Raw genomic sequence first — 13,552 nt, 5'->3', positions numbered from 1 at the left:
CTTCATGAATGCAAATGCTACATTTTTACAAATCTTTGAGATGCAGGACTGGTTTGATTTTCAGTTCTCAATGTTGTTTATTAGTTATGTGCTTCAGAAAAGGTAAAAAAGCTTGTCAAAGAAGAGCAACACACACACACACACACACACACACACACACACACACACACACACACACAGGACACATGTCCCCACTGCTGTTAAAATGCATCCTCTAGTCCTCACTATGTAGCAAGTACAAGAACACACATTTTTGTAACTCGAACCAATGCCACTCCTCCTGCTACCAGCAGATGGCTCCCTCCTCTGTTAACCCTTCGGAGTCTAGGACCGCCACACGGCGTCAGAGTCACGTGTCGCACGTTTGAAAACGTAAAGCTGTGACACAAGCACGCAGGTGCTCAATTCAAAGACTGTTGGAAAGCGGACACTTCAAACTTTTTACAAGTGTTTGAATTTTGTCGATCGGCCTATTAAGACTAAATTTATGAAGAGCCGAAGTCGCGCACTACAGCAGCTCTTCTACGAGTTAGAAGATGCTGAATCTGATTCTGAGGAAGACTCCTTTCAGAGGATGAAGTGGATGCTGCGCGTGAAGACGAACGAGAGGAGGTGTCCGCGCAGACCTCCGCTCCTCCAAAGATCCAACTAGTTCCTACTCGGATTTTGTGTTTCTTTTGCACTCTTACATTCAGTGTGTCCATATATTATGTCAAAATAAATAAATACTTGTAGAATCACATAGGTGAGGTTGTGCTGAAAAGAAAGACACAAAGAAAGGCAAGCTAAGCAGTTTTAATGGGAAACACAAAGGTAAAATGAAAAGTAGTAAAGAAAAAAAAAGCCGTTTTACCCCAAGGGTTAACCTGCTCAGTGGGTTAGGCTTAGTTTTCAGTTACTTTCAGATTCGTTTTCCACAGAAACGCAACTAGAAGCAGATCGGATCTGTTCATGATTTACAGTGGTAAATGCAATAAAAGCGTCCCTTCAGCTATCAACATATCAGACAGCTGAGGAAACACTCATACAGGTATGTTGAATATGTACAGTTTATTGATAAATAATGATATTAAGGATGTATTGCTTGGTTTCACCAAACAATTTAGGGCAATTTTAATTTTTGGATTTTATTCTGAATTTCATTCTTTCATGCTGATTTGATAGATTGTTGAAAATTTCCTTTTTCCTTTTTCAAGCTTTATCTTCTTATAAGGTTTAAGAGAGTACAGTTGCAGACCGTGTCTTTTATCATTTCTGTTTCATTTCACCTTTGAGAGAATTTCTTTTAACCCGTTTCCTTTTGTTTTGTGAAGTTCTTTTTGCAGAGTTACTGCTACAGAGATGTTGGGAGGAAAAGCTTGGATCCCCTCTTACACCCTGTTTGTGCTGGCCACTTTATGTTGTCACTCTGCTCACTGCCAAAGTCAACGCCAAGGTACATAATAGACAAGGAAACAATGTCACTGGCACTGCAGGTCATGAGAGGACCTTAAACTCACAAGATATAGTAAAATGTTAACAGACAAGGAAAAACCTCACTGAATACACCTGTAACACCACCTACCTAGCCTTTGCTTGCCAGATTAACTGGTTTGGCTACTGTTAGACGAATTAAGACTGATGCTACAGCAGTATGCAGACCAGTATGTGGATGATTAACATTGTACTGGCTATTGTAGTTTTTATGATGAAAATAAGCTTCAGCTAGCAAGTAAGATGAAAAGGAGAGTGCTCATTGTGTTTATTTACCAGTGTTTTTAGCTGCTCGGTGAAAGCTAGCAATGTATGTAGATCCTGATGACCGTGAATAAGAATACAGGTATACATCACATCAGTGATACATCATCCAGAGCAGGCTCCTATCACCAAGGTAAAATCCGAAATAGCTGATTTCCGATGTGTTCCCTTGCCATGCACTGAAAAAGATCCTGCTAGATGGGTTTTTACGGCTTTATGTGCTTGTGTTGGATGTATATTTGTCTGGTACAGTGTCCTCAGGCTAAGTAATCTCATTCAAGTGGTTTTCTATTAGTTTTGTTTTGTACCATTATTTTAAATTAATTCAGTGAGTGTCATTTGATTTGCCCCAGAAAAGGGTGGGAACATGTTGCTAGCCAAAGTTCCCGAATGTGCCGACTTGATCTATTATGGATTCAACCACATATCCAAATATTTTAAACTCAAAGCTGTAAAGTGTGATTTTTATCAATAATTCTGGACAAACGACTGGAAATATTTTAATATTTTAACACACACCTCCCACCAATCAACAAGGCCTATTTGCTGACTTCAATGTTGTATTGATTGCCCACAGGTCCGGCACAAAAGAAAGACCTGAGACTCATACTGGTGGGAAAAACTGGATCAGGAAAGAGCGCTTCCGGAAATACCATCTTGGGACGCAAAGATGCCTTTAAAAAGGACATGTCGCCCGAGTCAGTGACTGCAGGCTGTCACAGAAAAGTGGTGAAGAATGGTGGCAGGGACATTGTTGTCATTGACGGCCCAGGGTTGTTTGACACCAAAAGAACAGAAAAGGAGGTGAAAAAAGAAATTGAGAAGTGTGTCAACCAGTTAGTTCCTGGTCCCCACGCTTTTCTGTTAGTCATCAGTCTGAAGGCAAGATTCACTGACGAGGAAAAGGCATCTGTGAAGTGGATCAGGGATAATTTTGGCTCAGATGCTGACATGTATACCATGGTCCTGTTTACACATGCCGACTTGCTAGTCGATAAATCTGTGGAAGAATATGTGGCTGAGAGCAGACATCTACAAAGACTGATAAATGATTGCGGAGGAAGATACCATTCACTCATCAATGATGAGAGACCAAGCAGAGCCCAGGTCGTAAAACTTGTAGAGAAGATAGAGAAAATGGTGGCGTCCAATGGTGGAGGCCACTACACCAATGAGATGTACCAGGCAGCTCAGAAAGCACAAGAGGAGGAAAAGAGAAAGCAGATGGAAGAGGAAAAGCGAAGAATCAAGGAAGAGGAAGACAGGATCAGAGAGCAAGCAGAAAGGAATGCTTGGTGTAAGACTTTAGCAACTGCTTCTCTGGGACTGTTTGGTGCAGGAGCATACTACACCTCATATACTCTGATGACAGTAGGTGGAGCACTTGGAATTAGTGCTTTTAACTGCATACTTGATGTGTTTTTGTAGTTGTGGGATCCTACAACAAAAACACAATATGGAAGAGGCAATAAATGATGGCTAAGGCTGAACCAAGTACTTTGCTCTACGTAGATGCCTATTAACTAAATCTTAAACTGAGAGATCAGGGTGAATTGGGAATGTATACATTTGTTTCTCTATGTGTGACTGTGTGGGATTAAAACATTTTTGAATGAAGTCTGTGGCTCAGTTTAAAGTCTCCAGGCATTCATTTTATTTCTGTACTGTTTTTGGGTTTGCTTATGCAGCAGCTTTGGTGGCTTGCATGTGTATGCATGCTATATGTGAGATAGAAGGCTGTGATTTCACACTAATAAATGTGTGTATATATATATATATATGTGTGTGTGTGTGTGTGTACTTATTGAGACTTACAGAGAACATATATTGAATTGAATCCTGTACCTTTTATAACTATTAGGGGATGACATTTAAAAACAATCACAATGACCAAGTATTATTATGTTATTGTTATCGTAAGTGTAATGAATATTATTTTCCCAAACCTCTAAAAGCCACTTAAATTCCCTCATAGTGATCAGCCCTGACAGTTTCATGTCCTTTTGTGCATTATTCCAGGAAGAAGGGGCAGCACATGTGAAAGCTATATACACTGTTGCCCATAAAGTTGGAATAAACAGTTTTTTACCTCAATTGTGACAATGTGATTTATTCTTGATAAGTAAAGTTTATATCTTCTTTATTGATCAAACTCTTCCAAACATATCACAGTGAAACTTAAACCACAATTAACCTTTGCAAACTGTGTATTCAGGCTTTAACAAAATAGGGGGTATTGAACAATTATTCCAACTTTATGGGCAACAGTCCTGTTCACTTCTCTAGTAAATAGGACAGATCATAGATACAACATGAGGCATTTGTAGTCCATTCAGCTCATGCATCCCTTTGGTTCAGCTGTTAGCCAGAAAGCTAACGTTATGCTAGCAAGATTGGCTGTAAATAATGCTGTGTGCGGTTGACATACAGTAAACATAGTTTTACAGTATGTTTAACAGCTAGCTAACCAGCTATCTCATGATCCCAAAATCCCTTTCAAGATTTTCACAAACAAATGAGGCCTCGTGTAACGTTACAGCCGCTGCAGCCTGAAGCTGTGAGCTGAGTGTGAGATGATCGCTTGTGCTCACTTCACCCTACAGGATGGTTGCCCTGATTTTCCACACAGAGAAAGTTTTTCAGGATAGCAGATCACAGATCACAGGCTGTCCTGTGTAAACAGTTCAAAGATGTGATCAGAGAGTGATCGTGTGATCCCAAGTCTAGTTGATCAGTCTGGTTCCTGCAGCTTGTGTGTCTCCATCTTGAGGATGAGACACTGAAGGACCAGCGTTACAATCACTGTTGGAAATAAGCTAGCTTGGTGTAGTGCTGCCACAAATTATAAACGGGGCCTCTGATTGCGTCCCTGTTGCTATGGTTACTCCAGCCAGAGCATTAATTTAGACGGTGAAGAGACGGATTCACTGGAACTACTTAGTAGGTGTCCATTATCACTTTGTAACAGACAACCAACAGCCAATCACAAGCAAGTATTCATCCAGGCCATGGTATAAAATATGATTTGATTAGTGAGGGTAGATGCAGTAGGTCTACTTATTTCAAAAGGTTATCTATTGTGTTTTTGTGTGTTAGAGCAGCACAGATATATTTCTATGTCAACAATGGAAGGATGTGATGCTCTGCAGAGCGTTTCCTCCCTTTTCAACAACCAGGCCTCAATATTTGGCTATAGTAAGATAACCGAAAGTTCATCAGTTGCAGAGCTTGACTGCTGCTCTGGCGTTGTGGTCTTTCTAAATCATACCAGCCACCTCCAGTCCACAAACCTGTTCAGCATATTCAGAGAGACGTTCAGAGACAGCCTCTTTGGGCATGCATATATTTCAGATGTAAACCAAAGACAATACAAGGAAATAGGAAGCCCCCTGTGCACAGACCAGGCTTCCAGAAGTTTCCCTGAAATCTAATGTGAAAGTCAAGCCACAGAGCTTGTTGAAGTTGACTGCTCAGGTCTGGAACAGCGTGTTTGGCCACCTGGGAACAGGAGAAGGCAAATCTGAAGTAATGGCTGAAGGTAAGACAATCTACCTGAGTTAATGTTAAAAAACAGGGCAGCATCAGTCCTTTGGTTACTGTAAGATGTAACACTGACTGTAGTAATGTGACACTGGGGAAAGCACAAGAGGGAAATGGAAAAAAATGTGATAATGATGCCAGTGACTAAAGTTTATTTTTTCTTATGTCTCAATGGTCTCATTTCATATCACAGCAATACCACTGCGAGAGAAGAGGCAGAAAACTCTACCTCGGTCCGATGGGTGTGGTCTGAATAACTTTGACGGTATGCTCATTCATTGTTTCTCTCATGAATGCTCTCAGTATAATTCAACATTCATATAGCAATATACCACTTTCTGATAAGGAACACTTTATTAAGGCTTAAACTAACTGCATCATTAATGTTAATACATGATATATGTGTGCTTTTAGATTTGAGGTTGCCAGGTTGTGAAAAATCTCTTCATCTCGAGTTTATTGTTTTATTGTTCTATTTTTTTAATCGGCTCTTTAACACATTTCAGTGGCTTATGAGAGGCTAATGCTGTGAAGGATCATTTATTTCTGACTTTCTAACATCTATAACTACAGACATTACAGTAGTTATTTAATGACTTATGAGTTTTATTCTTGACCAAGAGGACATTAGTTATCACTGTCCATAAGTCATTAATAGAAAAGATTCTTCCACTAAATAAAAAAGTCTAAATAAAGAGTCGGAGCTTATAAGTGTAATGTAATGATGACCATAGTTGCCCTGGCTGGTTTAATGCTCTTCCTGATTGATTAAAGCTGCCATTATTATTATATTTTAAATTGTGCACTGCGTATTATAAGAACTATGAATTGAACTACAGGATGGCAGCCTGTCATTTGAATTAAAAAGTACACACTCAGCATACAGGGCAAAAAGAGTATCTGTGTTTCTGGGTGTCCTACTTTTCCTAGTCTCAGCCCATGGACTAGATTACATTGTGGTTTAAAAGATCAACTTTATTTTCTGTCTGAGGTGTCCTACTGTATAAACATTTTCTGCAAATGTTTCTTTTATATACTTTTTAGGTTTTCTTTGGTCACAGTACCGCAATTGGCCATCTGGGGCAAATTGGCAGTAAGGCTGCCTGATGGTGTTGTATCCAGCCTTGGTTGACGTCCATGTTTGGTAGCTTGCAGCATTCCTTTTTCTTGCCTTTGTTGGAACACTTGCTTGAGGTCTTTGTGCTTTCCTGCCTTCAACTGTCAACTGCATGTGTACAACGCCATAAAATAGGGACTCATTCATAAAAGCATTGGCCCATAATGCTACTAGAGGTCAAAAACTCAACAGGGTACTTTTAATGGCAGTTAAAAAAAGATCAAGCAAGTTATACTCAAGGGAGATATACATCATCCAAAGAGGATTTTCACAACTTCGGCAAACCAATCGGCGCCCTTAAACCCAAACACTCACTTCAGAATAATGTGATGGAAAAAAAAGAAAGGATTCACTTTTGTTGAATCAATTATTGCTCCTTAATCTATTAATTAACCAACTAATTTTGCCTCTGCTGTTCCAGCTCTGGACTTATCTGGAGGGCTGAGGATAGTCCTGGTGGGTAAGACTGGATCAGGGAAGAGTGCAACAGGAAATACCATCCTCGGGAGAGCTGCCTTCAAAGAGGACCCGAGCCCCGTGTCTGTGACCAAGCACTGCGAGACACAGAGCGGGGAAGTGGACGGGACTATGGTCCAGGTGATTGACACTCCAGGTCTGTTTGACACAGCCATCACAGAGGAAGAACTAAAAACCAGGATAGAGGAGTGCGTCAAATTGTCGATTCCCGGCCCTCACGCCTTCCTGCTGGTGATCCGGCTTGGAGTAAGATTCACTGAGGAGGAGAGAAATGCAGTGAAGTGGATCCAGGATAACTTTGGAGACGATGCCTCCATGTACACTATCATGCTGTTTACGTGTAAAGATCAGGCTAAAGCTGACAATGCTCTGAAGGAGTGCAAGGAGCTGCGGAGACTCTCAATTACATTTGGACGCAGATACCACGCCTTCAACAACAACGACGCTGACGACCAAGTGCAGGTCAAAGAGCTGATCACCATGATCAAGGAAATGATACAGGATAACGGGGGCAAACATTACACCAACGAGATGTATGACAAAGCCCAGAGGAAGCTGAGGGAGGAGGAGGAGCAGAGGAAACAGGCGGAGGAAGAGAAGAAGGAGGAGGAGAAGAAAATGTGGGATGCGGAGAGGGAGAAGAAAGAGAAAGAAAGAGAAAAGGAAAAAAAGGGGAGAATTAAAAACATACGAGTGGCTGCGGCGGCTGCTGTTGTGTTGGTGATAGCTGGGGTGGCCATCGCAGTGGGGGCTGACACCACAGTGGCTTTGGCTCTTGGAGCTCCTCTGCTCGTCCTGGGGGTGTTATGTGGTTTAGCTGCCATCTGCATATGGAAGGGCATAAGATGCAAAGCCAAAGCAGGTGTTCCAGTATAGCTATGTGACACTAAATATGCATTATTAATATTACACTCATTACTTTTTGTTTGGAACTAATGAGTGAATTATGTTGTTCTGGTCTTTGCTGCATTCTGCTTCAGAAATGATAAAGTTTTGACACAACCTTACAACAATCAAGTATGTGAATTTAATACAATCAGTAAACAAACGGTATGAAACACTTGCTTTCTTCTTGTTTTCTTTTCATTCATTTATTGTTTGAAACCCACATCATAAGTTATGCCTAAAACAGAAAAAGTTATGAGAAAAAGTTTGAATCCTAATAAATAATGTTGTCATATTGTGCTGATAGACTGCATTTTTGCACCATATATAGTCTTCCCTGAGATCCTCTTCCGTGCTGTTTCCTTTGCTTTATTATTAGTAACATTACAGGCTTACATCCCTGAAGGAAATGAGAGACAATGGTGAACGTCCGCCAGCCAATCACATTTAAGTGAGCAAGCATTCTTAACAGAGCAACCCCCTCACCACACTGCAACATCACTGCCAGTACACATCATCCACGGCAAAATGGGAAACTGCAAGGCTAATTTGCACAAGCTATGTAGTGTATTTTTGATTAATATGTAAAAATAATTCAAATTTGCATCCATCACGTAAAGATTTTAACCCTAGAGAGGTGATCGCTTCTGGATTTTTTGGATCGATTAACGGGAAAAAAAAGGCCCTCGAGCCTTAATTATTTGTCCAAGAGAAGTCATGTCAGTCACGTTTTCTTTTTTTATTCTCTATTACAGCACCTCTAAGTCAGGAGCAAGACTCGAAGTCAGAGAGGAGAATGACGTGTCAAAATGTACAAAATGTAACACTTAATATTTTGACATATAACATTTTGTCAGACGTAATACTTCCCATTTGCGATGACCTTGTGTTTACCTGTCATTTGGATTAACTTTGAATTAAAACATGAACATTAATGTTAAAATAATATAGCTAATTCACAGTTTAGACACACTAATCAATTCATGGATTTTACTCATAAAGTGGAAACTGAACTTGACAGGCATTTCCATACCGCCATGCATAAAATGCACCAACTGTCATGGTTCAAGCTCAATGCATTAGGCTGCACCTCTCTTTAAATGTTGGTTTTTACTTAGCATGTATTTTGAGTGTAGGTATAGTAGGCTACCCATGAGCCATATAGCTTAGCCAGCTAGCTTAGCTTAGCATGAAGACTGGAAATGGGGGGGAAACAGCAAGCTTGGCTTGGCCCAAATGTCACAAAATCCACTACCAGCACCACATCTGTCCAAAAATGAAAGCATAAAAACGATGTGTTGTGCTGTTAGGGGGGCAACGTGCCAGATTATTTCTTGGATGAGTCCTGGAGTCTTGTCATCACTGTGAGGTTGCCAGGCAACCAGTGGTGACTTGTTTGCTCTTACACTGTAGGTTTTGAACATCTCAAACAAATGACTTATAATGCGTTAGTGAGCTTTACAGGTGCTGGTAGGTGGATTTTGTTATCTTTACTGAACCAGGATAATTGTTTCTCTGTGCCTTGTCTTTACACTATGTTAAGCTAACTGACTGCTGGGTGTAGTGTCCCATTTACCATACAGACGCGGGAGTGGTATTGATCTTCTCATCGAACTCTCTGCAAGAAAGCAAATAAGAGGTCTGCCCATAGATATGAGGGGTTGAAAAGGATTGAGCCAGGAATTAACCATGCCAAAATTCAAATACATAAATATGAGTTTTTGGTCACAGTGGTTCTTTCAGTGCCTCCTTACTCTGGTGAATTTAAGCTGACCGATTTTATGGCAAATGAGCAACAGTGTGGAGATGTAGAAGCCTTTGTGGCAAGTCTTGCCATTATAACTGGGATTATCATGCAATACAGGCACATCTCACAACACATTATGAAGCTGTCATCACTTTGCTCTATTTTATTCTTACAAATCAAACAAAAAAGTAGTGTTCTCCGCACAAAATGATATTCATGACAACAGTGGGTAGCATCAACAAAAGATTTGTCATAAGAGGTTCAGTATCATTCAAAGCAGGCAAGCTGTGACAAACATGTATGAATGTATATTAATGAAATGAAGAAAAACAACAAAATCTTGACAAAAGAGGCCAAAAGGAAAATTCAATTCAACTTTATTGATCCCCCAAGGGGGGAAATTCCATTTTACAGTGGGGGGGAAAGTGTGGGGGGGAAACATGAGGAGAGAGGGGAGGAGAAAAAACATGCGACACCAGACTGTACTCATGTGGAGTGCAGTGTGGGATCGGTAAAAAAACCTCAGCACAAATTTTTGCACATCACATGACAATAACAACATGGCAACAGGGGAGGGGAAAAGGGGAGTGGAGAATTCCAGCACCGCAGGAGGCAGGCCGCTGGCTACAGCCCCGATAGGCGAGCCCTTGGACCACGCCCCTCGTACTGGAGGGGTGGAAGCTGGCGAAGGCGTTGGATATAGGGCAGGAGTAAGTCCTGATGTGTTTGCCCATCAGTTCCCAAAACCCGCCTCAGTTCATTCGCGGTCGTCCCTGGTCTGGTTCCAGACGAGCCAACAAACACCAGGTTAATGGGGGAGGGATGGGGAAGAGTGTCCCAGCTGCAGTGCACTCAGAGGGGAGATTGTTCAGACAGTGACCTTGGCCAAGGCCACTGTTTAGGGAGGCCAATTCAGATTAGATTATTTGGGTTGGAGCGAGACAGCCATATTCAATAGACTTGGCTTACTCTATTGTCCATTCTGGTCACTCAATCGATCCAATCGATTCAATCCATTCTGCAGAGCCGAAAGCTTCTCCAAGATGTTATCCGTGCGGTTGAGAACCGCAGCCACGGCCGTGGCCTGGGCCCTGCCTAAGCCCTCAATCATGGTCGGCAGCGGAGTGGGGCCCTTGACTGCTGCCACCGTCTTCCAGAAAGTGCAAAAGAAGTGAATATGTGTTCATGTGTGAAAAAGCAATGAAAGGAATGATTGCTCAAAGGAGACATGATCATTTTCGGGTTCATACTTTTGGCTCCCACTGGAATATTTTTACATGCTGTAGTGTTTAAAGAACAGAAGTATATTACTTTTTGTACTATCATACTATTTTCACCATCTCTTGTTTTAACTGTCCGTTTTAGCTCCTGTCTCTTTAAAGATCCCTTCTCAAAAAGCTTGCTCTCCTGTGATTGGTCAGCTCCAGGCACCACCCAGCAACTCCCACATCAGCACTGCCATATATTAGAATGTATGGCTGAGCAAAGCAAAGTTCAACCGATTAACTTGTCAAATAAACAGTAAAACAACATAAAACACAACAAAACTAAATTCATCATTATGGGGGGCACTGAAAAATGGACTCTCAGGAGAATCTGGATTGTTGACATATTGTTCAAAGACAGTGGATCCCACAGGATCATTTTGTCCAGACAGCTAGGCCTAGACTAGAGAGGGAAAGAGTTCTTACTGAACTGTTTAGTTTGAGTTTGTTGCATTTTCTTACTGATTATGTCAGCAGTACATCCACACATATTTAGAGCTATTTATTACATTGTCCCACAGGAGTTTTAGCTTGTATGTATGTTCTACAGTGGTTTTGTCAGTGCCAGTGTACTCTTTATGTTGAACAAGCAACAGTTTGGAGATCTGGAAGCATCAACAACACATCAAACAACACTTTTTGAAGTTGTCATCAGATTTTTAAATTTTATTCTTACAAATCAAACTGGAAAATTACAATAGTATTTTTCAAACAAAGTGATATTCAGGATAAAAATGCACAGAAGATTTGTCATAATATGTTCATTTATTCTGCAGCGCAGGCAAGCTGTGACTAATACGTATGAATGTGCATTAATGCGATGAATAACAGGAATAAAAGCTTGACAGTGCATGGAAAAGCTATTAAAGGGATAACTTCACAAGTTTGCTGAAAGAGTCATGGCATGACCCACACGACTTAGCTCTCTTTTGGTTTAGGTTTCATCCACCACCCAACTGCTTTTGAAATCCCTGCTCCTGCTAACATTAGAAGGGGTTTTATGGATAATGCTACTGCTTCCTCTGCTACCACAGCACGACCAGCCACAGGGGCAGCTGTTATTGCTGCTGCCATCATCAACTGATTACCTGTGCCGCTCACATAATCTCCACACTTGCGCCACCATTCATCTGACTTCAGCTTTCTCTGGGCCTCTTCGTATTTGCTGCTGGTATAATGGTCACCATTTAATTGCACTATTTTGTCTATTTTTTCAAACAGATCAGCCACCTGAGTGCGATTGTGCATGCATGTGTTGTCAAACACGATGTATCCACTTGTGCTGTCACTGACAAGCTGTTTGAGTTTAGAATTTTGGTCTAAACAAGCCTCAATGGACTCTGACAGCTGATCTCCCCTGGTGAAAAGCACCAGCGTATACTTAGAGGCCTCCTCACCAAAGTTGGTCTTGATCCATTTGACAGCCTTCTCCTCCTCCTCTGTGAACCGTACATCCAGTCTGACCACCAGCAGGAATATATGAGGTCCTGGGACAGACAGCTTGATGCATTTCTCTATTTCACTTTTCAGCTGGACTTCGTTATTCGTTGTGTCAAAGACTCCTGGAGTGTCAATGACACTCACAGTTCTTTCATCAAGGTGGTTGATTTTTTTTTCACATGTCTTTGTCACAGAGGATGGACACATGGGCTTTGTCTTGAAAGCCTTGCATCCCAGGATGGTGTTCCCTGTTTCACTCTTTCCTGATCCAGTCTTCCCCAGCAGCACAATCCTCAGCTCACGGACAACTGGAGTACAGGAGTCTGTGGACACAGTGATGGGATTTCTCAGGTTTTGGGCCAACTCACATAAAGAGCATGAAAACAAGTAAAGACACTCACCTTCAGTTGAACTTAAACCCATCATGTCGTAGAGAAACAAATGCCAGGAAACAGACCTGGATACGAGGCACAAAAGCTCAGATCGCAGCACCTTTTTATTTCTGTGTGGTTTGTCCTACCTCTCTCTCTCTCTCCCTCCACCTCAGTGGTTTCCTGGAAAGTGAAACTGAAAGCATACAAGAGCATTATTTGAATAGTTTCAAACACCAAGGATGTCATGTTAAGGAAACATGACATTATAAGCCATCTGCATTGCTTTTTTGTAGAAAGAAACCTGAGATCTAGTTAACAATATGAGTTAACTAACTTTTCTATTGATAAATGTCCCATTCATTGATAATCAAGGTTCAAGGATCATTTCTGTTTGCATTACACAATACAGAATTGCTCCATTTTAGAAACTGAATCTAGAGGAAGGCTTAGTAACTGTGGTTTTCAAGCTAATCAAGCCGGGGGTACAACGATATTGTTTTGATATTTTTACAAAGGCAAGACGTGGTGGGAGAAACATGGAAATAAAATGACACCAATTGCATTCACAGCGTGGAAAAGGAAAATGTCAACCAGTTTGGCCAGTCAGCCTGCATAGCAGCAATCAAGGCAAAGTGCACTTTGACTCCAAACTCTCTGCTGCCAGCTTCAGCTCTGTCAGGAATCCTACCAGGCAGCTAGTTACCAGCAGGCCTCTGTCTGCAAGGATAGTGTTGAAAACAACATGGTGATGAAGCCGGTGTGGGAATGGTAGCTGTTCCTCAATTGCCATCTAGTGGCGGCTTTAGAGAGCAACTTTTAATTCACCCACCTGCATGCTGTCAGTGTCCACACAACTTTAAGGCATTCTTCTCATTTTCAACTGCATATTTGTATTTGGAGGTTTTAATGTTCAGAAAATGCATAGTTTTTTGCTCATATCTCCTAGTCCGCACATATCTATGTTGAAAAG

The 13,552-nt window shown here is 41.3% G+C and overlaps 3 protein-coding genes across 5 annotated transcripts; 2 read left to right on the top strand and 1 right to left on the bottom strand.

Moving 5' to 3' along the window:
* The first annotated feature begins 917 nt into the window (after nt 1–917).
* On the top strand, nt 918–3,515 carry LOC139198671 (GTPase IMAP family member 7-like). 2 transcript variants are annotated; one of them, XM_070827590.1, is made up of 3 exons: nt 918–1,030; nt 1,314–1,435; nt 2,315–3,515. In XM_070827590.1, the coding sequence occupies exons 2-3, from the start codon at nt 1,342–1,344 to the stop codon at nt 3,163–3,165; spliced, it is 945 nt and encodes a 314-aa protein (XP_070683691.1). In that variant the 5' UTR covers nt 918–1,030; nt 1,314–1,341; the 3' UTR covers nt 3,166–3,515. The 2 variants fall into 2 exon arrangements, with proteins under 2 accessions (XP_070683691.1, XP_070683692.1); XM_070827591.1 differs by having other exon boundaries at nt 1,006–1,030; nt 1,326–1,435.
* Nucleotides 3,516–4,503: 988 nt separating this feature from the next.
* On the top strand, nt 4,504–7,866 carry LOC139198678 (GTPase IMAP family member 7-like). 2 transcript variants are annotated; one of them, XM_070827600.1, is made up of 3 exons: nt 4,504–5,275; nt 5,471–5,542; nt 6,816–7,866. In XM_070827600.1, the coding sequence occupies exons 1-3, from the start codon at nt 5,266–5,268 to the stop codon at nt 7,745–7,747; spliced, it is 1,014 nt and encodes a 337-aa protein (XP_070683701.1). In that variant the 5' UTR covers nt 4,504–5,265; the 3' UTR covers nt 7,748–7,866. The 2 variants fall into 2 exon arrangements, with proteins under 2 accessions (XP_070683701.1, XP_070683700.1); XM_070827599.1 differs by having other exon boundaries at nt 4,504–5,542.
* A 3,510-nt stretch (nt 7,867–11,376) lies between these two features.
* LOC139198979 (GTPase IMAP family member 9-like) lies at nt 11,377–12,735 on the bottom strand. The gene is made up of 2 exons (XM_070827976.1): nt 12,610–12,735; nt 11,377–12,531 (listed from the first exon to the last, which is right to left on the bottom strand). The coding sequence occupies exons 1-2, from the start codon at nt 12,632–12,634 to the stop codon at nt 11,687–11,689; spliced, it is 870 nt and encodes a 289-aa protein (XP_070684077.1). The 5' UTR covers nt 12,635–12,735; the 3' UTR covers nt 11,377–11,686.
* Between the last annotated feature and the right edge of the window lie 817 nt (nt 12,736–13,552).

The sequence above is a fragment of the Pempheris klunzingeri genome, chromosome 3, assembly GCF_042242105.1.
Source record: "Pempheris klunzingeri isolate RE-2024b chromosome 3, fPemKlu1.hap1, whole genome shotgun sequence".
NCBI classification, from domain to species: domain Eukaryota; kingdom Metazoa; phylum Chordata; class Actinopteri; order Acropomatiformes; family Pempheridae; genus Pempheris; species Pempheris klunzingeri.
This window is presented reverse-complemented; position numbering and strand designations above follow the sequence as displayed.

What these genes read in the sequence shown, in the direction of transcription:
- LOC139198671 (XM_070827590.1), top strand. Translation starts at nt 1,342, where the DNA reads ATGTTGGGAGGAAAAGCTTGGATCCCCTCTTACACCCTGTTTGTGCTG. An exon ending in CTGCCAAAGTCAACGCCAAG is followed by an intron (nt 1,436 to 2,314) that starts GTACATAATAGA and finishes GATTGCCCACAG; the next exon opens with GTCCGGCACAAAAGAAAGAC.
- LOC139198979 (XM_070827976.1), bottom strand. Translation starts at nt 12,634, where the DNA reads ATGATGGGTTTAAGTTCAACTGAAG. An exon ending in GGGTTTAAGTTCAACTGAAG is followed by an intron (nt 12,532 to 12,609) that starts GTGAGTGTCTTT and finishes CTGTGTCCACAG; the next exon opens with ACTCCTGTACTCCAGTTGTC.
- LOC139198678 (XM_070827599.1), top strand. Translation starts at nt 5,449, where the DNA reads ATGGTCTCATTTCATATCACAGCAATACCACTGCGAGAGAAGAGGCAG. An exon ending in TGGTCTGAATAACTTTGACG is followed by an intron (nt 5,543 to 6,815) that starts GTATGCTCATTC and finishes CTGCTGTTCCAG; the next exon opens with CTCTGGACTTATCTGGAGGG.